The following is a 24,752-nucleotide window of genomic DNA, read 5'->3' as shown; positions in this document are numbered from 1 at the left end:
ACCGGTCGCAGTTTAGAGAGACTTGATCACTCCTGTTTTTCATCATTTTGAACACTTTCCCAAAGGAGGACCACTTTTCCGTAATACGATTTGATTTTGCATATTACATCACGGTCACAAAAAGTTTGTTCAAAAGTTTGTCCTAGGATGGGAAAGTGTTGAAAGTATTTTTTTTAAGTCCAGGAAACCCCATCACTTTCATAGATATAGTGTATTTGGCTATATTTGCAGTATCATATTAGCAATACCTAATTTCTCAGCAGTTTAAAAATTCATATTCAATTGGTTTTGTATCTTTTGTATGCATTTTTGCTACACGAAATGTTTTACTCCTTAATTTTTTCCCCGTTTTCATAAATGCCGACTTAGGGCAATACGGGCAGTTTTCCGCCATACCTCTTTAAAATTTCAAGTTTCAAACAACAATATCTTCAGAACCGTTTAAAGATGTTAGAATGTCTTGTGTTCTACTTTCATGTAACAAAAGAAACAGGTGAACGATACAGGCCCTCTGGGCCTCTTGTTTCAATAAAAATGGAAGAGACTTACTCCTTAGATTAATAAATAATTTCATTTTTTTTCTTCAAATTATCATATATGTTTTGTATGAGGAGGGGTCTAAGATGGTTCGGGACATCAAAATTTAGTTTGTAAACCACTGAAAAAATCCCTTTGCTTCGCTCGAATATTCTTTTTTAAACACACTGATGTTTATTATAATTTGACTGTGTTACACTGAAACAAAACACCTTGAAATCTCCTCAATTTTAATTATATTATAAACCTTAATTGCACTCTAAAATGCCCCTGATTGTACCAGAACCCTTCTTAATATGTGTGTGTGTGTTTTGGACATGCCCTTCACACGAGGAGAGAGATAAAAACACAGAAAATATTCCCACCCCACATTCAGACAGAATCAGGCACGGAAAAGGAACCATACTTTTCGTGTGAATATTAGTATTTAGACACCTGGCTGCACTAATCTGAGGTCTTACATCATTAACATCATCCCGGTAAACAACATAATACTAATAGCTTACTGCTCAAACACACAGTCTGGATATTGCTTATCTCTTTCGACCTAAACCTTGACACATGGTTCACATGAGATAACGGCTATAGTACTATAGTAATATATAGATCAGACAGGACCTAGTCTGGACGAATCCTTCACCCTGCCACGTATTCATGTAACTCCGGACAGTCCACACGCGGTCATTTCTTGTATATTGTACAAGCAACACCAACACAGGTAAGATATTTCAAATTATACAGCTCTTTTTTCAGAAAATTTATGATGATGTTTCTATCTTTGCACATGTACCAACTAGTCGGAGCTAACTTTTACATCTCTTGTTTGGTAATTTTCTTGATTATTATTGACACAAACAAAGATGTTCCCTTATGTTTTCGATGCTAGAACTGCCTAACGTAACTAACGTCACCAAAATGTTTGCTTCTAAAGGTTAATTGTCTCATGTTAATCGACGCTGATCTAATTACGTTCACACCCCTAGCGTTTATAGGCCTATGAACGCAATTTATCATGGAAATGCTTATAGATGAACTTGCAATGGAAATGTAAATATAGTCCGGACACTGAAATAGACACTGTAAGATGTAGTACTTACCTTGTTAGGTGACGGCGAGGCAACGAACGGCGTCTATTTTTAGGGTTCATCCGTATGTTGCTTTACCTTCTCCAATGACAATGGAATTATGTAAATAAACCTGAGTCTATGTTCTGACGTCATCGCAATTCCAGGGGTTACGGTATCTAACGCACCCATAAAAAAAACTTACCGCATGCCTTCGATTTTGTCATGTAAATTCGGGAGTAAAGTGAGCGTAACACCTGGAATTGCGAGGATAGAGTTCCGATTAATTGTGACTTAAACGTTTATACTACACCGACTCATCATAAACCTGTCCTTTCTCTCGACAGCCATGGTACATAAGGGAGGAAAGAAAAAGGATGCGGCGGCCATGGGAAAGTTTTTAACCGAACATACGGTCAAGGTAAAGCGTACCATTTTGTTAAAGTTTGACTATGACATACAAAAGGATACGAATTCAGTTGGATGTAGGGATATGTTTATACACTCTACCAAACTTACATAATCGGTTCAACATCAAACATCAAAATTTTATTCATATTTTGTTGGAAAAGCATATTAAAGAGCAACTGAACCGCCAATGGCATTCTGTAGAGTTATAAACTTATCCCGCAAAGATAACCACATTTTAAATACGGTTCATACGGAGCTTTCGATATCTGTGAAACACCCGTACGCTAGATGAATGATACTATTTCGGTATTTTCTTCTTGTTATTACGTAGTGTATATAGCAACAAAAAGACAAAAAGTAACGAATTGACATCAATTAGCTGCCACTTACGCGAACAGGGGCTCCAACCAGCCAGCACAAACTCCTAATGAAGCACTATTAGTCAACACAAATTCATCCGGACGCACCAATCAGCCACCACACTTCTAAACACTCCCGATCGGTCAACGACACACATATTCATTCTTAGAATATCTTGACCAGTAAAAACGGTGTTTTATTAAGACAATATGCCACAACTGCATAGAACCACATACAACATGACAAAACCAAATCAATGACAAACTGGAGACTAGAAGCATGCCCTCAGTGATCTTACATGGGCAGTAGAACATAAGTATTAACATCTCCGAAATCCAATGGTTCCCCCTCTCAATATCCTTTTCTTCCCTAAAAATATGTCATAAAATATGGAAGGTTCTGTATACTACGCGCCACTTTGCAGATGATACGGGTAGACCAACCTTGAAACTGCATACTTTAGTCCGAATAACTGACTACCTCCTTTTCAAATGATTTGTCCCCGCCCGCAAACATTATTCAGTTATTTCGGACTATGCATGCATGTGATCTATTTGATCAAAGATGAAAGGAATCGCCCGCCAGCATAAAGGTAAAATGTACCGACTTTGATTTAGCTGTATCCTCTTCAATAAGGTATCAGCCAACCACTCGTAAGTCATGACATATTCTGAGGGCCAGAGAAGATGTTATATCGTAAGACGTGGTATCCCTCAGTACAACTTCGTGGAACCATTGGAATTTACTTTACTAACCTATGAACTATCTATTGCAGTCACAGAGAAAGGGGATGAGCCTTCTCAAGATTATCCTGACAGCCTTGGTTACGGCTCTATTGTCCTTCGGGGTGTTCCAGTACATGGACACGCAGGTTCCAGAGGGAGTCACAGAGCTCTGGAGCGCACGGATACTGGATAGTTCACTCAGATTCAACGGTAAAGCGGTGCGTATATATCTCCATACAACTCAAAAGGTATCACGGTATGACACTATTTTCTCAACTTTCCGGAGAATTTTTTTCTTAACACCCAAGTTTTCTCAAACATCCCCTGTCAAAGAAAAGGCAGGAATGGATACCAACTAAGTCGGATATGGGTTGCTTTGTTGGAGGGTCTTTTGAAGACGACAAAAGTCGTGCTTGATATTTTCGTTCTTGATATATTCATATAGTTTGACACTACACATATATATGTATATATATAGAAAAATATAGATCTAACGACTGACTAAACAAACTGCTTCAAATGCTGCTGTTTGATCAATCATGCTTCAATGAACACTTTTATCTTTAGATACTGAGTCTCCACAACTTCGGTATCACGGGCGGAGTCACGTGGTACACAAGGAAATTAGTGGACGTTGTCCTAACAACCTTGATTACCGGAAGTCCGTTTGGACTAGGAGCAGATCCTGAATTAAAGGTATATCAATTGTTTATAGAATGTCATGTTTGATCACAGAATTTTTAAATCTCTTATCTATAATTATATCATGTTGATTTGTTCTGTACAACCCTTAAATAGACTTTCCCTGTTAAAAAGGGTCATCTTTTTATGTCTTCTTACTGTTTTAAAATTGAAGGCATAGGCTGTTTGAAAGTGTACAATAGAATTTGGAATTAGTATTTTCTAAGTTTCCCTTTTGTATCAACGTATTATTGAAGACAACACTTCGTAATTGAGCATACCACTCTTCATGAAACAGGGTGATACTATTTCCCAGTAAGACACTTGACAGGGAAAGCTTCATTTTATTCAGCTGAAAGCGGAAAGTAATCACTAAAATGCGTTTCCTTTCTGCCTAAAATCCCATATAGAACACATTTACAGGAACAGTTCTTTCTGCTATTTTCTAAATATTGAGGAAAAATCGTCGTCGACCAGCTTTCAGAAACCGATATGAAGAATAATACAATGTACATAAATTATACCTTGTGTTAATTCTAGCAATTGCGGCATCGTTTGAGCAAAATACACCTACTAAACATATCACCTTGTCATTGACCATCAATGTCTGCTGATAACTGGGCAGAGTATTTCCACATGTTTCTGAATGATTGATTTTGTTTCTGTTTCTCTTTTGTCACAACCGATACACATTAGCCGAAAAAGGATAGAATACTTCTTTGCTTGTAGTTGATTCCGTCACTCGCCCTTCCAGGAGTTTACTCACGATTGAACTGTACATGGGTATATCTTCGTTGTTTGTAAATGAGACAGGTTTTTTTCTGTTACAGATCTACGATACTGAGTACGCCGGTGTAGGTGTACGGGTTTACGAGCCAGTCAAAGGGCCTCACACGGCTCGTCCCGCTCTGGTGTATTATCATGGCGGGGGCTGGTCCTGGTTGTCCATAGGTACGTCTAGATCTGGGGAAGGTAGTTTTTTCCAAGTACCTTCGTGTCATATTATTGGTCAAATAGTCTACAGAATAAGTCCTTGTAAATTTTCTTCAATTGAATCAATAACCTCATTAGTATACCCAATCATTTTTCAGTTTCTGTAGAAGAAATGGAATGTCAATGGATTGGTTTCAATAGGAATTATTCTTTTCCCTTTCCTGGAAGAAATAATGAAAAGTGTTTATGTTTAAAAAAAGACACTCCTACTCTGTTTTGTGTTGACGTATATGAATACAGTTTTAAAACTCGCGATTGTAATCTAATCCTAATATCCACTGTACATTTTAGATGTGTACGACCAGGCAACACGCGAGCTAGCCAAGCGGATTGGAATCGTTGTAGTTTCTGTGGCGTAAGTATTCCTTAATGTTCTTAAAACCAATGACGCAACATGTCCTTTTCTACATCAAAAGATTAAAACAATCAGCAAACATTCAAAGTTCCTGAAGTCTTTCTATATTCTCAGGTTTGGTTGGAAATAGTGCGCACACGTGGCTCCATTTAAATTTACATTTATGTGTGAGTCTCAGCGGATCAAAATACTGATCGAAAATAATATTACATTTTGATTTTATTTCATAATATCTTAATTTAAGTGTCCTGTTCCAAATATGTAACATGTCTTTTTCAAAGCACGTACATTAAAGTAGACGGTTCCGGCTTTACACTTTTGCCTATGGAATCATATGTGAATTGAAACTCAAAACGAATTTAAAATTTTGTAAAAATGTATTAGCCTAACGATTAAACTGTTAATTATACGATTGTCAGATCATCTATCAGATGATGAAATATAGTTTTTAGTAATTATCCCAAATTGTTTAATATGTTTTTCTTGTCTTTTCTCAGTTACAGACAGTCTCCAGAGCACCCGCATCCGATACCATTTCACGATTGTCTAGCAGTCACAGAGCACGTGCTAAATAATGGTAAACAACTAGGTATCGATGCCTCCCGCGTAGCTATTTCCGGTGACAGTGCAGGTGGACATCTCACCGCCGCTGTAGCCCTCCGCCTTAAAAAGAAAATCAAAATCCAAATACCAATATATCCGTGCCTTCAGCTTTTTGACATGAAGACACCGTCTTATGTTGAAAACAAGAACTACATCCCCGGGATGTTGAATGACGTGTCGATGTTGACATACTGGCTTAACTATGGAAACATCAGCTACGATCATCTGGAGAAGATCTTAAACAACCAGCACACATCTCCGGCACTTAAAAAGTCCAAATACGCCAAATATATCGATAAAAAATGGCTGATGAAGGAACATATACGAAATCCAGAGTTATACAATGCTGAGAAACCGACAGACTTTGGAGACGAAGAGCTGTCGGCGAGCCTCGAAAAGACAATTTTAGATCCTTATTTTTCGCCGTTGATGGTGGATGATAAAGAAAACATGGACTTGCCTTTGACCTATGTGTTAACAGCCGGATATGACGTCTTACGTGACGATGGACTCATATACTATCAGCGTTTGAAAAAAGCAGGGGTTAAAGTTCATCTCGCTCACTACCCCGACGGTTTTCACGGGATGATCTTCTTCTTTAAAGGCCCTATGCCATTTCAGGTAGGAATACGAGCAATGAACGATTTAGTCAATTTTCTGCAAAAACATCTTTGAGTTATGTTGGAAGCTTTAGACTAGATTATTAAAACTTTACGATACTTGTTCTTGTGAATAATGCATATATTTTTTTAATAAAGAATAGTTTTTTTTATCATTAAAATGGAAAATATATATGATGTGTCCTTATTGTCTTTGTTGAATCACATCTAATGCAGTGGATTTTCGAAAAGAATTAGGGAAATCAAAATGCAAATTAAAAATCGTTTGTAGCGCAAAAGTCAATATTTGGCTGGGAATTTTTACTTCGATTACACCGTATAAACATGTATAACACGTTAATACAATATTTTGAAATTATATTATTTTGATATTGTTTTGACGAAGTACCGTTTATAACTTTTCAAGTATTATCTTTTTTAAATGTCCCAGGGGCAGTAAAGCAACACATGCACGTAATTGATTTCTAGCCGAGTCTGTCTAGTACCTTATGATATATTTAATGTGTCCTGTGCATAGTACGTAGGGAACATGCTTACAATACTAAGAACACTTGCAATTAAGAGTACATGCTTAATATGTATAATATGTATAGATGTTATTCAGGAAAATGTCTGACTAGTCTATTTAATTGACTTGTAATGGAAATAAAATCAGGGACCTGTACAACTTTTTTATAATTAATAGTTTACATTGGATTGAAAGCCTTAATGAAAACGAAACACTGCATTACCTGTTTCTTCAAAAATCATAATATCAAAATAAAATAATATACAGAACAAGTTTTTAACTGTGTTGGTGGCAGTTACAGTTTCTCAAACTATTCCCGGATTAGATGCAAACAGTGAGAGAGGTCGCAGTGTCATAATACATCTTCATGCTTAATTAGATCGAAGTTTGACCATATTTGAACGATTAATCAGAGTCTAAGGCGGCAATCTTTCTTTGATCTTCTACTATAATTGCAATATGATAGTATCATCACATTGAAGGCTTACCGAGTACATGAAATGTTTGGGGTACTCTAATTTCCGTGATTTGAAGCTACTCAGATAGTGTAGATTGAAATCCTATACACACAAACAAACGTCTAGTATTTTAACTCAACCATCCTATTGCCTTTCGTGATTCTTTAGCAAAGATGACCGTAGAACACACATGTGATTACACCTACGAAATTTGGTAATATACACAGTATGCAAAAAACCTAATGCAATGCACCATACAGATCGTGATATGGCGAGATGCCATAGGGGCCAAACCAGTGGAAGTCCTAGTTGATCTAAACTATTGGACAGGGTGACTGAAACATCTTATATGAATTTCACAAACAATTAAAGGAATGCTAGTACATTTCAAATTGAAAATGGGAAAAGTGTGTTTGTTATCACCACGAAAACCACGAATTTTTATACACATGTATGAGAGTTATCTACCTTGAGTTATCTCAAGTTGGCAAATTTTCCGTGATTCAAATTATTAACTAGGTGTCTAAATTCTTTATACAATCCATTTCTGTGTTGGTTAATTTATAATTTTGTGACTCCAAGCCCTAGCTATGATTCAAACTCCACAGCCTTTGGAAGAATTCGATATCCTCCACACCTGCACATGACAAACTCTGTTAAAGAATTCCGTTTATTTATAGGGTGAGTTAGAAGTCGTCATAGTAAGGAATTGGCTGACGACAATGTGTAATATTTTGGTAATGATTCGACATGGGCAATATATCAACAGAAAATCTTCGAAAGATTAACAAAGCATCACAACGAATGATTCGGGTATTACGGAAGCACAGAACTTTACTAAAATAGTTGGCAACCACAGCTGATGGCACCTATACAATCTAGTCATATACGGTAGAGCTGTTTCGTTTTTTTAAGGACTCATTGACTATGTTAGTGAGCAAAAAGGTGAAAATTAAAATTGGTCTGAACTACTGTTGAGAAAGATGCAAATATGCGTAAACCTAATTTATTATACGAATATAAAAATAAACGAGAACTGGTTAATTTCCTATTAAATACTTTGTAAGGTGCGTATGTATTGAGCCGTGCCTCTCCTGAAAAAAGACATTATAAGTTACGTACCATAGGGTTTAAGATTTAGATTCGACCCCAAGTCCGCCCGTTGATAAGTCTGTAGCTTTTCTGTGATGCTCTCAGATGACACGAGTTGTCTCCTAGAAAAACTGGTGTCCCCCAAATAAATAATATATATATATAAACATTATTATACATCACAGTTGTAAATGCTAAAAATATGTGAATAAAACTCATTTAAGCTACTGCAAGAAGAATCTGAACGACTCAGTAGGCTACTGAGAAAACCACAAATACCACAGCGTTAACACATGGCGACATTGCTCGTTCACGCATGCATTCCAACATTCATCAGCTACACAGGTATACCAAACTCTTGCTTGTATTATCTTTGTAATCAATCATTTGACATTCCTATCCAATTTCGTGCCTTTATCAAATTTCATTCCTTTTTTTTTACACTAAATATTTGCTATTTCTTTTAGCCATTAATGTCGCTACACATACAGTAAACATATGTATAAATCTGCATTTATATCACCTGTATAATGACATAATTATTACTATTGTAATTCGTTGCCTTGTAATGGTAAACACAAGTCAAGTGACATACTACATTTTTTTTTTTTTTTTTTGCATGATTCAAGAATTCAAACCCGTTGCCCAAACAAATAAATCCCCGGGTGGTGTTATTTTCGGTAAAATAATAACAATCAAATGTACGGGAATAGGAATATATCAATTTGTGTTAAGTATTAAGTTGGGAAAATAGAAAAAATGGAGCATGTCGATTTTGGTTGGTGCATCGTCCTCATCAAAATGATATGACGGTATATGATTTATCTAGGTTTTAACTTGAGACACATTGGTGAATATGCAAGATTGTTTTTTTCCAACTGTATGTTATTAACCTGTTGACAGTTTCTCAGTGCTGTACGAGACAGATAGACATACATTACCTGGCTGGTGATACATATTTCTGTAGGTGACCTAACGCCACTAATTGTTTACCTGGGGCTTGTCATTGTTGCATGTCTTTTCTGATATATAAAATGTGGAATGGTCTCGTTATGTGGACCTGTTCAAGCACAGCATTGTGTTCTTAACGAACTTGTCTTGTCTCAAGTTTCAAGTTTTATTCGAACTTAAGGCCATTGGCCCATCAGTATACAATACATATTATACACAAATCATGGACAATATACAGAGAATCATATTCCATTATAATACCCTTAATTTGTTTGCCTCATAGATGAATTTTCCTAGTATACACAATTCTTTAATATTATGGACACTCAATAACTGAACGGCTTTAAACACAGATGTTTTTTTTCCAATAATAGCTTTTGATAAAACGTGATCTGAGATTTTGGAATTTAGAACAGACTAATAAAAAATGAAATTCGTCCTCGACTTGTCAGTGGTGCATTCAATTTCATGTTATTGACAGTATTAATGTCACGCCATTTTCTTTTTCAACTCTTTTGTATCAATGGGTATTACCATCGATATAATTATCTTAATGTGAAATTGAAGGATATGAAACTCAAAGTATCATATCTTTTGTCATTGCATGACTTCTTAACAAATACAAAAGCATGTTGGATTTCTGTTTAATCGATGTTAATATCAATTAAAATTATATTATCTTGTTGAATTCTCTTTTTTTTATAAACAAATTACCAAAATTTGCCTTTTTCTTGGCATTAGGAGTTTCTTGTTCCTCTACTAGTGACAGTTACTAAATGACCTATACCACAGTCAAGTTATGGGACATCACAACACGTTGTCAACACAATGTAGAAGTAAGTGTTGGTTGTCAGAACTTTATATGAATTTCATTGATAAATGTTTTGTTATCTAATTATCTTTATCAGGGCCATTTTGACTTTAATGCATACTTATAGTTACTTCATGCTTATCTACAAGAAGGAACGACATGTACGTTTATCGTCTGTAAAGTAATACTTGCCTCAAGGATTCCGTGTCCAGTCCAGAGTTTCCGTCGGATCGTTCGAGCCTTGTCGTAGGTAGGCGAGTGGGTGTGTAACATGCTCGTGAAATCAGACGGCGGAAAAGATCAACCTGGACTGTCCGTGAGTGTAATAGGTAAGGAATAACGAGATATAAGATAATTAGAATATATTCATTTAATACTTTTTCGACAAAGCTGTTAAAATGTATATAATTAGATAAGCGTTTCACTCTGTAAAGTTAAGTATTGGTGTTAAGTACTTTCATTGTCAATATGATATTTCCTTGATACTGTTTACTTTCTCTGTCCGATTGTAAAAAAAAATGAAATATTCCCTTCTATCAAAAATAAGTTAATTCTGTTCCGGTCGTGGGGTTTCCATGTTACGTAATCGTGTTTCTATACAACAGGTATATATAACATATGTCCTTCCCTACTTAAACGGTGATGAATCATGTGCATATAATTCAACGTTTATAAAACTCGTTTGATAGAGCTGATGTCATCTCAATTTAAAAGCATTGTATTTGCATTGAGATGTCATTTGATAACTCTTTTTCGACAGTGTTGGGATATACATGAACCAGTCCGAGTTAGCTCCGTATAGTGTTAAAGAGAGGTAAGTGTAACTTCTTAATTCACATAAATAACCACATACATAATGTAAGCGTGTTTGATGTAATAATGGAAAATATAAGTAGAAGTCCTGGGGTCTAAAACTATCCAGGCCTTGCTGGAACTGATATGGAATCTTCGTTTTCCCTCTCCTATCTTAAGCTATCGTAGATAGGTATCGGTTGCGCTGCTGTTGACTTGTAAAATTCTGTTCTGCTTTTCTTTGTCTGTTCCCGAAGGAAAGCTTTGGACCACAACTGAACTTCTCACACTGTTGGCCGGAGAAATTCACCTCTGATCAGATACAAAAAAAACGTGTGTGTTGTCCAACGTGAATTCTTTGAAGGAACTCTGTACCTATTATCATCATCATGGGGAAAGCGCAGTCTAGGTCCTATGACTTATGTAAGTATATGTTACTAAATCAACATTCTGGTTGGCCGTTATATATATATAACAGCACTGGAGTCTCAGTGTGCTGATAGGCGCGGGTTCGACTCCCGCTAACTTGTATCTTGTTTCAGACCTCTAAAAATGCCTACAATAATACAATAATTCATACTAGATTGGCCAGTGGTTACATCCCATATGCTACACGAACTGTTACCTGTATGTGTTTTGTGTTACCTGTACGGTTCGTTGGTGTCTTTATGAAATATTCTCTTACTGTCTTGTGTTACCTGTATGTGTCTTGTGTTACCTGTACGATTTGCTGGTGTCTTTATGAAATACTTTCTTAGTGTCTTGTGTTACTTAATTGTATGTGTCTTGTATTACCTGTATGTGTCTTGTGTTACCTACACAATTCGTTGGTGTCTTTATGAAATATTATCTTAGTGTCTTGTGTTACCTGTATGTGTCATGTGTTACCTGTATGTGTTTTGTGTTACCTGTACGAATCATTGGTGTCTTATTATAAAATATTATCTTAGTATCTTGTGTTACCTGTACGATTCGTTGGTGTCTTTATGAAATATGCTCATAGTGTCTTGTGTTACCTGTACGATTCGTTTGTGTCTTTATGAAAAAAGTTCTTAGTGTCTTGTGTTACCTGTACGATTCATTGGTGTCTTTATGACATATTCTCTTAGTGTCTTGTGTTACCTGTACGATTCATTGGTGTCTTCATGACATATTCTCTTAGTGTCTTGTGTTACCTGTATGTGTCTTGTGTTACCTGTACGATTCATTGGTGTCTTTATGACATTTTCTCTTAGTGTCTTGTGTTACCCGTACGATTCATTGGTGTCTTCACGACATATTCTCTTAGTGTCTTGTATTACCTGTATGTGTCTTGTGTTACATGTACGATTCGTTGGTGTCTTCATGAGATATATTCCTAGTGTCTTTTGTTACCTGTATGTGTCTTGTGATACCTATACGATTCGTTGGTGTCTTTATGAAATATATTCCTAGTGTCTTGTGTTACCTGTATGTGGCTTGTGTTACCTGTACGATTCGTTGGTGTCTTTATGAGATATATTCCTAGTGTATTGTGTTACCTGTATTTGTCTTGTGCTACCTGTACGATTCGTTGGTGTCTTTATGATATATATTCCTAGTGTCTTGTGTTACCTGTATGTGTCTTGTGTTACCTGTATGTGTCTTGTGTTACCTGTATGTGTCTTGTGTTACCTGTATGTGTCTTGTGTTACATGTACGATTCGTTGGTGTCTTTATGAAATATATTCCTAGTGTCTTGTGTTACCTGTATGTGTCTTGTGATACCTATACGATTCGTTGGTGTCTTTACGAGATATATTCCTAGTGTCTTGTGTTACCTGTACGATTCGTTGGTGTCTTTATGAGATTTATTCCTAGTGTCTTGTGTTACCTGTATGTGTCTTGTGTTACCTGTATGTGTCTTGTGTTACCAGTATAGTTGTGTTCCTATGTTGTCTATGTTACCTGTAACGTTTGTAATTATAGTTATATTTCTCATTATATTAATTGTATTTACATTTACATGAATACATTTCTCACTAAATAATCAACATGTTATATCTCTACCTTGCTGCGATGAATATATATACAATTTTAGCTAGGTCTATAATCATCTTGACAGTAAGTGACAGATGTGTTGTTTGAATATTTTCTGTTTCTACACATTATGACCTTTTGTAGAATAAACCATTGGATATTTCTGGTTACTGTGTAGACAGTTTATTCATACGAAATGTGTAAATATTCTTTAACTTAATATGAATTATTTACTTTGTTATGACCCCATTAGACCTATGGATGTATTATTCATCATTTGTTTTAATTATGTTTCCAGGATACTCTCTGGTTAGCCAGGCAGTAACGATATCCTTGTTTTCTTTCTTACGAGTAACAATGAATTAACATATGTAAAAAATATCTAAAATCCACATAGGCTGAAAAACCTTTTCATTTGTTATAAACAGAAATTCCATTTAGTTCCATATTCCATTGACACTGTTTGAGGTTGTCGATATCAGATGTGTCATACGGGGTATTTAGCCCATCAACATCAACGAAAAGTATCCCATTACATTTTTCATTAATCTTAATTCTATCCGTCTACTCTAATGTAACAAAGCCAGAAGAGATGATTGAGAGGTACACACCGATGTTTAAGCACGCTCGTATAAAGATTATATTCTTGAATCCTACCTTAATGACGTGTGTCTGTCTGTAATGGTTGTAGATCTGTATTTCGTACTTGCCTGTCTATGAAGGAACTTCATGACAGGTGTTTGCTGTGATTTCGTCTCAGTCTTAAAGTCGGGGCATGTTGGCTTTCCATTTGTTTTGCTGTCTCACTTGTCGTCTATTTTATTTATTTCGGGTTCAGATTGTATACAGGTATATTGAATTTTTTAATTTTACCTCATTGTAAAATGAAATGTCATATGAACCATTGGAAGTAACAAAGTAGTTTATGAAGGAAAAAGAGAATCAGTAATTGGCATCCTATAATAAATAATGATCAGTAAATATTAAATATAAACAGTAATCGGTGCATTAAACCGAAAACAGTAAAAATTAATTTCTAAACAGTTATTATCGATAACTAAACAGTAATCTGTAAACAGTTAAAAGTTACCTGTAGTAAAACAGTAATCAGATTTTAAAAAGTGAAAAATCAACCAGTGAACAACTCGTTAGGGATGAAGGTAAGACACAGACAGGTGATTGGTAAAACACAGACAGGTGATTGGTAAGACAGGTGAAAGGTAAGACACAGAGAGGTGATTGGTAAGACACAGACAGGTGATTGGTAGGACACAGACATGTGATTGGTAAGACGCAGACAGGTGATTGGTAAGACACAGACAGGTGAAAGGTAAGACAAAGACAGATGATTGGTAAGACACAGACAGGTGATTGGTAAGACGCAGACAGGTGATTGGTAAGACAGGTGAAAGGTAAGACACAGAGAGGTGATTGGTAAGACACAGACAGGTGGAAGGTTAGACACTGAGAGGTGATTGATAAGACACAGACAGGTGAAAGGTAAGACACAGACAGGTTATTGGTAAGACACAGACAGGTGAAAGGTAGGACACAGACAGGTGATTGCTAAGACACAGACAGGTGAAAGGTAAGACACGGACAGGTTATTGGTAAGACACAGACAGGTGAAAGGAAAGACACAGACAGGTGATTGGTAAGACGCAGACAGGTGATTGGTAAGACACAGACAGGTGAAAGGTAAGATACAGACAGGTGATTGGTAAGACACAGACAGGTGAAAGGTAAGAAACAGACAGGTGATTGGTTAGACACAGACATGTGATTGGTAAGACGCAGACAGGTGATTGGTAAGACACAGACAGGTGACTGGTAAGACACAGACAGGTTATTGGTAAGACACAGACAGGTGATTGGTAAGACACAGACAGGTGAAAGGTAAGACACAGACAGGTGATTAGTAAGACACAGTCATGTGATTGGTAAAGACACAGACAGGTGATTGGTAAGCCAGGTGATTGGTAAGGTAAGACACAGACAGGTTATTGGTAAGACACAGACAGGTGATTGGTAAGACACAGACAGGTGATTGGTACGACACAGACAGGTGATTGGTAAGACACAGAGAGGTGATTGGTAAGACACAAACAGGTGATTGGTAAGACACAGAGAGGTGATTGGTAAGACACAGACAGGTGGAAGGTTACACACAGAGAGGTGATTGGTAAGACACAGACAGGTGAAAGGTAAGACACAGACAGGTGAAAGGTAAGACACAGACAGGTGATTGGTAAGACACAGACAGGTGATTGGTAAGACACAGACAGGTGAAAGGTAAGACACAGACAGGTGAAAGGTAAGACACAGACAGGTGATTGGTAAGACACAGACATGTGATTGGTAAGACACAGACAGGTGATTGGTAAGACACAGACAGGTGAAAGGTAAGACACAGACAGGTGAAAGGTAAGACACAGACAGGTGATTGGTAAGACACAGACAGGTGATTGGTAAGACACAGACAGGTGAAAGGTAAGACACAGACAGGTGAAAGGTAAGACACAGACAGGTGATTGGTAAGACACAGACATGTGATTGGTAAGACACAGACAGGTGAAAGGTAAGACACAGACAGGTGAAAGGTAAGACACAGACAGGTGATTGGTAAGACACAGACAGGTGATTGGTAAGACACAGACAGGTGAAAGGTAAGACACAGACAGGTGAAAGGTAAGACACAGACAGGTGATTGGTAAGACACAGACAGGTGATTGGTAAGACACAGACAGGTGAAAGGTAAGACACAGACAGGTGAAAGGTAAGACACAGACAGGTGATTGGTAAGACACAGACAGGTGATTGGTAAGACACAGACAGGTGAAAGGTAAGACACAGACAGGTGAAAGGTAAGACACAGACAGGTGATTGGTAAGACACAGACAGGTGAATGGTAAGACACAGACAGGTGAAAGGTAAGACACAGACAGGTGAAAGGTAAGACACAGAGAGGTGATTGGTAAGACAAAGACAGGTGATTGGTAAGACACATACAGGTGATTGGTAAGACACAGACATGTGAAAGGTAAGACACAGACAGGTGAAAGGTAAGACACAGACAGGTGATTGGTAAGACATAGACAGGTGATTGGTAAGACACAGACAGGTGATTGGTAAGACACAGACATGTGATTGGTAAGACACATACAGGTGAAAGGTAAGACACAGACAGGTGAAAGGTAAGACACAGACAGGTGATTGGTAAGACACAGACAGGTGATTGCACACATATACAAGTTGATAACAGATAATACAGTAAGCCACAAGCGGATGACACCACACCATACAGCTGTTTTGTCCTTCTAATACTCATCGGTGATGCTAGGGGTCAAAACCTCTTAATTTTATGAAGTTAAAAAATTAAAAAATGAGCACTTGTTCATTTTCATCATTAATAAGTAAATTATGTGCATTATGAAACCTGCAAGAGTGAAATGTGGCCATCTTATTCTCAACAACTCTCAAGTTAAAATCCCAAAAAATCCATAATAATACATAATTCATCACAGCGATAAACGCCAAATGTCGACACGATTTGCATGTATTGGTAATAATATGGATATCACAACATTCTACTGACTGGCGACAATTCTAATACTATAGCCTAAACTGCGTGTTATCTTCTTACAGTTCGTCGCCTTTTATTAAAAGATTTATATTTAACATAGCATAACAATTTACGTTATATTTTAAATGTTCGTTCTTGGTAAAAATAAACTTATTGTAGGTAAGGCTTCCAATCGTGCGTAAATAATGTATGATAATAACTGCACCACCGTCCAAGTGTGTTGAGCAGAACACGACCCAGCCTGTCTACAGAACAACTATCTAACATCTACACTGGTATCAACAATGATATCACGATAATATTCCGATCTGGTGAAGGCGAGTCATATATAAAGCTAGGTGTGGTCGAGAACAATCAGAACATATTTATATACTCATGATGAAAATAAAAACTAATATTTTTGGCCTCAGGAACAGCTGAAAATAGAATAATGGCGTTCGCGGACGCTACATAACGTGCCGCTGTAGAAATGTATAGTATTTCTGTCGTGTTTAAGTAAATACACTTAGTATTTATAAGTAGAGAGAGACACGCGAAACTCCTAAAAGGGAGTAAAAATACTTGTAAATAATCTGTCAAATATTATACTGTTGTCATATTCCTTATCAGTCAACAGTCACAATTATTTCACCGAGGTGGTGCGTCCTCGGGAACCAGTTCATCAGGTTGGTTCCGACTCCGAGTGGAAATATAAAGATATGGATTTTTTTCATCTATCAAGTAATAAAACAATAGTTCAAGCTGATAAAGAATGAACTGACAAAAACCACAGCATCTTCACCTTCTCCCAACTGTGATATGATGATGTTGTCTTCAGATTTGGTTTGACTGCTAAACTTATATCAGTTAAATCTGATTGGCTGTTGTGTGCTGCTGTCAGCCAGTAAGAGTTGGCCGTTCAACAGTGAAAAATGTTGACCGGTAAATCTGATCGGCCGTTGCGCGCTGCTTTTTTAGCCAATCAAAGATTGTCGATCAACCTAAACTATTGGCTATTCATTGTTCAGAGGGGTGGGTCGGGGTGGGGGCAGTTTCAGTCGATTTTTATATATGAGATAGAGAATAATGTAACAATAACAAGGTGTGTTAAATGCTACAAAAAGTTATATCTATGATTGTGGATTACTCAGTGGTAGATGATGTGTGACGCTGATTTTATTTGCTGTGAGTACAAAAATTGTAAGGTTTTTGTGTGATGAGGAAATAAGTTCATGTAAGACCATAAATAAAGTCGGGGACCTACGTATAGTCAATATCTGACAGTCAACCGTCTAGTAATGTAAACAAGACCACCGTAAGGAATGTCAACGTCAGTGAGCCGGTATGATAGGTGAAGTGAAGTTTATACGTCGTACACAACGACGGAAATGAAAAAAAATGATACAAAACTACATTAAAACGACATAATTATGGTACACAAGTTTACAGAAAACCATATCGAAAGAAAGTATATTTAACATACTCTCCTGTTTTTGTTCATCGGTCATCTCCAGAAAAGCGTCATAATTTAGAACATGTTTATCATCATCACCCATTAGAACACTATACTACTATACCCGACAGCGGTGTGTATGACTAGGCTCTTTCCTCTCATAACATACACGCACACAGCTACAACACAAACTTCGTCATCCGTTGTCACCGATACTAATGGTGTAAAGTCCTGTTAATAATTTCAATTTTCATCATAAATCTCTCAACAAAATTTTACAGAAATACATGACTACATGTTCTGTTAGTCGCAGTCGTTGACAGCATATACAGTAAATATGGGTTATCAACTAATAGAAGCGTTACGTACACTTCCTCGATTCAGATGAATCGCAACTGTAATTGAAGCGTAAGAGGTTTTCAAAACATGTATGACATACTTTTTTATATAAAATAAATACGTAACATGTCAAACGTTGATACTTCAAATTTTATGGAATTTGTGTAGTTAAGAAATAGGGGGAAATGAGATTCTCACTTGCTTCAAGATGAATCCTTTATATACGTTCTTATACGTCATTTTCTCGATTTAATCAATTTTTGTGTGTGCAATAATGACGTCCTGTGGTATGGTTTTAGAAGCTGTTTGGTCTTCTGAGCTATGTCGCTCATTTTTTTATAGGCCAAAATCGGCTATTAAACAAGTGTTCTAATCCACCCTAAATCTACATCGGTGTAGATTCAATATATCAGAACGCTTTCTATAGGAACTATACTTCGTCTTGATAAACAGTTGAATACCATTTCTTCTACGTACAAGAGGGGTTTTGTTGGTTTTCCCCGTCTCTCTCATTCACGATAAGTATATGTACCTTTGTCAACAGGAACAGTCTGTCATTCGTTGTCGTAGACATTGACAAAAACTGCCCGTACATGGTATCTCGCCAGTAATAGAAAAAAAATCTTACATCGGTAGTCGTTGACCATAGTGAATTAGCATTGAAATGTGTCAGATAGTCGCGGTTAAGAGTACATAATAGACAATTCCGTCATCCATAATCATCAAATAACACCTGCCATCGACATCGACATTAACACTGTGACGAGTCAAAAAGTGTATTCGGTAAATCACCAGCCACTTAACGACGTATAGTTAGATCTAGTCTGAGTTGGCTTAGGGATTCACGTCTTAACTAGGACTCTACAAATCCATCTTATATAGTCCAGGGTTGGCTGAGGGTTTCACTCGTAACTTTGACTTATCATTATGACGATGGTTAAGACTGTGATTCATCTTATATATTTATATATAGTATACAGGGTTGGCTTAGGGTTTCACTCGTAACTTTATATGATGATGGTATTTGATTTATTTAAAGATGATGCGATGGCGTATAGTTGCCCTATAGTTACGCTTNCTCCCAAAATACACACACATACACTACATGCATGCATCTTGCACACAGGGGAGGCCGTCCTTAAATGACCTTAGCTGTTAATAGGACGTTAAACAAAATCAAACAAACAAACAAACAAAAATTCAATCTAGTATTGCGTAAAACAACCGATAGGACGTGTTTGTGTGTGAATTTGGAGAATCCCCTAAAACTACAAACATGTATGTGTATTACGTCATCAAGTTGTGTTGTTGATAGGACTCCAAGTTGGTAAACACTTGTAGGGCGCGGACTACACGTAAATAAGGTACTTTAATAGTTGTTCAGCATTTTATTGACTTTCTCATAGAAATATGTAATTTCAACAAAGATGAGCTTATTGATTTTATGCAGATACAGCTTGATGTGCTGAAGGGCTATCCTTGTTCACAAATTTGCACCAAAACATATCCAAAATTATACAGTCATAAGCGCACTAGATCCTACATACAAAGTTAATGTCCACCTTGGCGTGAATCTGTGTCGTGTTTTCCCTTTTTAGAGATTAAACAATGTATATTCATCGTAATTTACAAGTCATATTGTTTTATTAATATGACAAAGTCATTTCATTCATTCAAGGTTGGGTTGCGTTTTTTTGTGAATGTAGTTCTATATTACGCTGAGCCGTTTCTTGAGACTTCCTGGTAATTTTGTTAAATATCAATTTAGTGACCGTTAAAATATGAGTGCAAGAGACAGATAGACAGGTGTATTGTGGTTGGTTTAGCTGCTAATTTGCGTTCTGCTGAGGGCGGCAAAAAGCAGGGACTCTGGAATCAATTACAGAATGTAGAGATACACAACCTTTCTGTTGTGTAATAAGTAGTATATATTACGTTTAAGGGTTGCAATCAGTTTCGAGGGTCGCAGAAAAGCAATTTAATTCCGTCACGCCACGCTCCAAGGTCTCATAGTTATGTCTAGCGAGGCATGACTCGTACACAATATATACCTAATACATTCTCCTCATCGAAGACATTTTCTGACTTCACACTCACAGGAAACGTTTTGGATAAGAAAACTGATGGACCATGCATGCTTTTGAAGCAAATTGAACATTTATAAAGCTACACTTATTTTTTTATGATTTTGATCGTCTTAAATTGTACTGACATCCATACATAACATAGACAAGTACACTTCACCCATAGACAATGTAACTCCTTACGTACTCCCCATCAGTGATTTGTGTCGGGGCAAGTACACTTTAACCATAGACATATGGTACGTCTCCCAATCAGTGATTTGTGTCGGGGCAAGTACACTACAACTATAGGCAATATAGTACGTACTCCCCATTAGTGATTTGTGTTGGGGCAAGTACACTACAACTATAGGCAATATAGTACGTACTCCCAATTAGTGATTTGTGTCGGGGCAAGTACACTACAACCATAGGCAATATAGTATGTTCTCCCCATCATTGACTGTGTTGTGGGGAAGGCGAAGTTTACTTGACCTATAGACAATATGGTACGTTCTCCCTATCAGTAATTTGTGTTGTGGGAAAGTACATTTCACCCATAGACAATGTAGTACGTTCTCCCCATCAGTGATTTGTGTTTTGGGGAAGACAAATTACACCTCACCCATAGACAATGTAGTACGTTCTCCACATCAGTGATTTTTGTTTTGGGGAAGACAAATTACACTTCACCCATAGACAATGTAGTACGTTATCCCCATCACTGATATGTGTTTTGGGTAAGACAAATTACACTTCACACATAGACAATGTAGTACGTTCTACCCATCAGTGATTTGTGTTTTGGGGAAGAAAAATTACACTTCACCCATAGACAATGTAGTACGTTCTCCCCATCACTGATATGTGTTTTGGGGAAGACAAATTACACTTCACCCATAGACAATGTAGTACGTTCTCCCCATCAGTGATTTGTGTTGTGGGGAAGTACACTTTACCCATAGACAATGTAGTACGTTCTCCCCATCAGTGATTTGTGTTGTGGGGAAGTACACTTTACCCATAGACAATGTAGTACGTTCTCCCCATCTGTGATTTGTGTTGAGCACGACTGTTGACATCAATACATTATATATCAATCACCTCTTATCACTCGCCATGTTTACCATATAATACACACTCCCAGTGACAGTGACCGACACATATATATCCTAGTTCATGAAGCTGTCAATACACAAATTCATAAAATCATATGTACTGGATGTCACATGGTAGTGTGGAGTTTAACACCTGGCCATTACACACACCTCCCAAGGTAAGACATCACTTTATTTAACATCTATAAATAATTCTTACGTACTTTTGTATAGCTTAGGGGAAGTGATATGCATTATAACTTATTGATGCATACATAATTATAGAGTTTACAAGTTGTGTAGTTGGAACAACATATACCTGGGAAGTGCAGGTAGACGAGTCTTAAAGTAGAAGGATATATCTGAAGATATACAATATTTCACACAGATACAGTGGCTAACCTGCCTGTTTTAAACGCTTTGTCGATATGCGCTGCTATTTCGATTTTGTTAAATATATCAGTAAGGACGTTGTTTCTGTAGGGGGCAATGTTTTCTCCCCGGATATTAGTCGTTAAGATGAATGTAATACATGCAATTTTAATATATATTAGTAATAATGTAATCGAAAACACTTCTTGACAAAATCGTTTAAATATAATCGACGTACTTTATGATATCTTTGGTGTAAATACATGCATAGACTAGTATACACTTAACTGATCTGTTATCGTTATCAAACCTTGTGAGTTGATCAAACTGAATCTGTGTGCATATAACGATATGTACATAGGCCGGTAGTGTGAAGTGGTTTATAAGAAATAATGTCTCCAAATTACTGGTCTGTTATCGTTATTATACTAAATACAAAGTGTCATGTACAGTACATGTACCGTGTACTAGTTTGTGTGGCCGCACACCTGACGTGTACAGAACAGGTACCGTGTAATAGTTTGTGTGCCGCACACCTGACATGTACAGTACAGGTACCGTGTAATAGTTTGTGTGGCCGCACACCTGACGTGTACAGAACAGGTACCGTGTAATAGTTTGTGTGCCGCACACCTGACATGTACAGTACAGGTACCGCGTAATAGTTTGTGTGGCCGCACACCTGACGTGTACAGTACAGGTACTGTGTAATAGTTTGTGTGGCCGCACACCTGACATGCACAGTACAGGTACTGTGTAATAATTTGTGGGGCCGCACACCTGACGTGTATAGTACAGGTACCGTGTAATGGTTTGTGTGGCCGCACACCTGACGTGTACAGTACATGTACCGTGTAATAGTTTGTGGGGCCGCACACCTGACGTGTACATTACATGTACCGTATAATAGTTTGTGTGGCCGCGCACCTGACGTGTACAGTACAGGTACCGTGTAATAGTTTGTGCGGCCTGACACCTGACATGTACAGTACAGGTACAGTGTAATAGTTTCTGTGGCCGCACACCTGACGTGTACAGTACATGTACCGTGTAATAGTTTGTGTGGCCGCACACCTGACGTGTAAAGTACAGGTACCGTGTAATAGTTTGTGCGGCCGCACACCTGACATGTACAGTACAGGTACCGTGTAATAGTTTGTGTGGCCGCACACCTGACGTGTACAGTACCGGTACCGTGTTATAGTCTGTGTGACCGCACACCTGACGTGTACACTTTCATGTGGTTGTGAAATGCATATGAATAGCGTTGACTAGACAATATCCTTATGCTACAGAGTGTGATTGATGTTCGAACACACCTATATACACCAGTGTTAATACATATACATGTACTTTATGATCGCTCGCGTGTTAATATCTCCATTAAAACAACATAAACATGGACAGGAAAAGGAAACACGTGTTGCACAGTGTTTCCTATAAACTGGACACCAGACGTTCCCTTCCTATCGAGAGGCCTCATAGCGTATATTATAGGAGAATGTTCATCGCACTTGACTTGGTTTACAAAGTATTAAAAAGATTTAAAGATGAGCGTACTGTCATTCAGAACACTCTTACCAAACATTTGATCAGGTACTGTCCGGGTCTAATATACAACGGGTTAAATCACTTACAATGTATCCATAGATATTCCCAGGTAATACATCCGACTGGCCACATATACTTTATATACAAAATGTATCACCCCATAGCAACCTAGGAATTCTGTACGTAGCAACGAGGCTATAAAACAATCGAGTAGAGGTCACTTGTTCAAATCGACACACGACGTCATTATAACTGTCACATACGTCACTCTTGTTCACATGCCGTGTGTTAAATGTAGATATAATGGTCACAGCGTTGCGATTGAAATATATTGTGTTTCACTCTCAATTTCAGCTTCTGTGAATAGCTCGCCACAGCTCACCAATACAAACAGTGACGTCAGAGAGGCGGTCAAACCTGTAGACCAACCAGTGGTCAAACCTCCTGACAAGAGTGCAGTCAAACAGTCTAACAGTTGCCCTGTGAAACCCGTATCAAAATATAAAGACGGTAAAAGCCCGTGGGATTGGGCTCCAACATCGCTTCCGGACGATACTCCGAACGGTAATTCGCAGAACACATCTCCCCTTGTTGCTGTTGAGGAAACAAATACTCTTTCCACTGAGGTCATTCTCACGGAGCAACACAACTCCACCTCCGTAGTCGAGGTAATATCTCATTCTGAAGCCGACAGTGACGTTACTGAAGTTGAAGTATCGCCCTCGACTATAGAAGGAACTGTTGAACTAGATAACGCCATGTCGGACAGTGACGTCATAGAGGCGGTCGTGTGTGAGACGGGCGACCTCCAGGATGGAGTGTAAGTTTTCATTTAGTAATATATACAGTAAGGTAATAGTTACTGTATGGTAATAGACACAGTAAGATAATAGATACAGTAAGGTAATAGACACAGTAAGGTAATAGATACAGTAAGGAAATAGATACAGTAAGATAATAGATACATTATGGTAATAGATACAGTAACATAATAGATACAGTATGGTAATAGATACAGTAAGGTAATAGACACAGTAAGGTAATAGATACAGTAAGGTAATAGACACAGTAAGGTAATAGAGACAGTAAGGTAATAGATAGAGTAAGGTAATAGATAAAGTAAGATAATAGATACAGTATGGGAATATATACAGTATGGTAATGGATACAGTATGGTAATAGATACAGTAAGGAAACAGATACAGTCAGATCATAGATACAGTATGGTAATAGATACAGTATGGTTATATATACAGTATGGTTATAGATACAGTAAGGTAATATATACAGTAAGGTAATAGACACAGTAAGGTAATAGATACAGTAAGGTAATAGATAGAGTAAGGTAATAGATGA

The 24,752-nt window shown here is 37.4% G+C and overlaps 2 protein-coding genes across 3 annotated transcripts in view; both read left to right on the top strand.

The window, feature by feature from the left end:
• The first annotated feature begins 1,122 nt into the window (after window positions 1–1,122).
• LOC110458572 (neutral cholesterol ester hydrolase 1-like) lies at window positions 1,123–6,521 on the top strand. Its single transcript, XM_021510331.1, has 7 exons — window positions 1,123–1,255; window positions 1,949–2,022; window positions 3,148–3,315; window positions 3,665–3,793; window positions 4,609–4,729; window positions 5,063–5,126; window positions 5,624–6,521. Exons 2-7 carry the CDS (start codon window positions 1,951–1,953, stop codon window positions 6,402–6,404), a joined length of 1,335 nt encoding a protein of 444 aa, XP_021366006.1. The 5' UTR covers window positions 1,123–1,255; window positions 1,949–1,950; the 3' UTR covers window positions 6,405–6,521.
• A 3,845-nt stretch (window positions 6,522–10,366) lies between these two features.
• Window positions 10,367–24,752, top strand: part of LOC110458602 (apoptosis-inducing factor 3-like) — a 39,754-nt gene continuing 25,368 nt past the window's right edge. The window contains exons 1-4 of one of the 2 annotated variants that reach the window (XM_021510377.1): window positions 10,367–10,498; window positions 10,930–10,983; window positions 11,219–11,384; window positions 23,751–24,216. In XM_021510377.1, the coding sequence (XP_021366052.1) occupies window positions 11,351–11,384; window positions 23,751–24,216 (500 nt within the window). In that variant the 5' untranslated portion in view covers window positions 10,367–10,498; window positions 10,930–10,983; window positions 11,219–11,350. The remainder of the gene's footprint in view (window positions 10,499–10,929; window positions 10,984–11,218; window positions 11,385–23,750; window positions 24,217–24,752) is intronic. The other variant, XM_021510376.1, reaches the window with a different exon arrangement.

This window comes from Mizuhopecten yessoensis, unplaced genomic scaffold (genome assembly GCF_002113885.1).
Source record: "Mizuhopecten yessoensis strain PY_sf001 unplaced genomic scaffold, ASM211388v2 scaffold9651, whole genome shotgun sequence".
Classification (NCBI taxonomy): domain Eukaryota; kingdom Metazoa; phylum Mollusca; class Bivalvia; order Pectinida; family Pectinidae; genus Mizuhopecten; species Mizuhopecten yessoensis.
This window is presented reverse-complemented; position numbering and strand designations above follow the sequence as displayed.

Excerpts from the sequence above, each read along its gene's own strand:
- LOC110458572 (XM_021510331.1), top strand. The coding sequence starts at position 1,951 with ATGGTACATAAGGGAGGAAAGAAAAAGGATGCGGCGGCCATGGGAAAG. Across the intron at positions 3,794-4,608 it reads GAGCAGATCCTGAATTAAAG|ATCTACGATACTGAGTACGC; the intron begins GTATATCAATTG and ends TTTCTGTTACAG. Across the intron at positions 5,127-5,623 it reads ATCGTTGTAGTTTCTGTGGC|TTACAGACAGTCTCCAGAGC; the intron begins GTAAGTATTCCT and ends GTCTTTTCTCAG.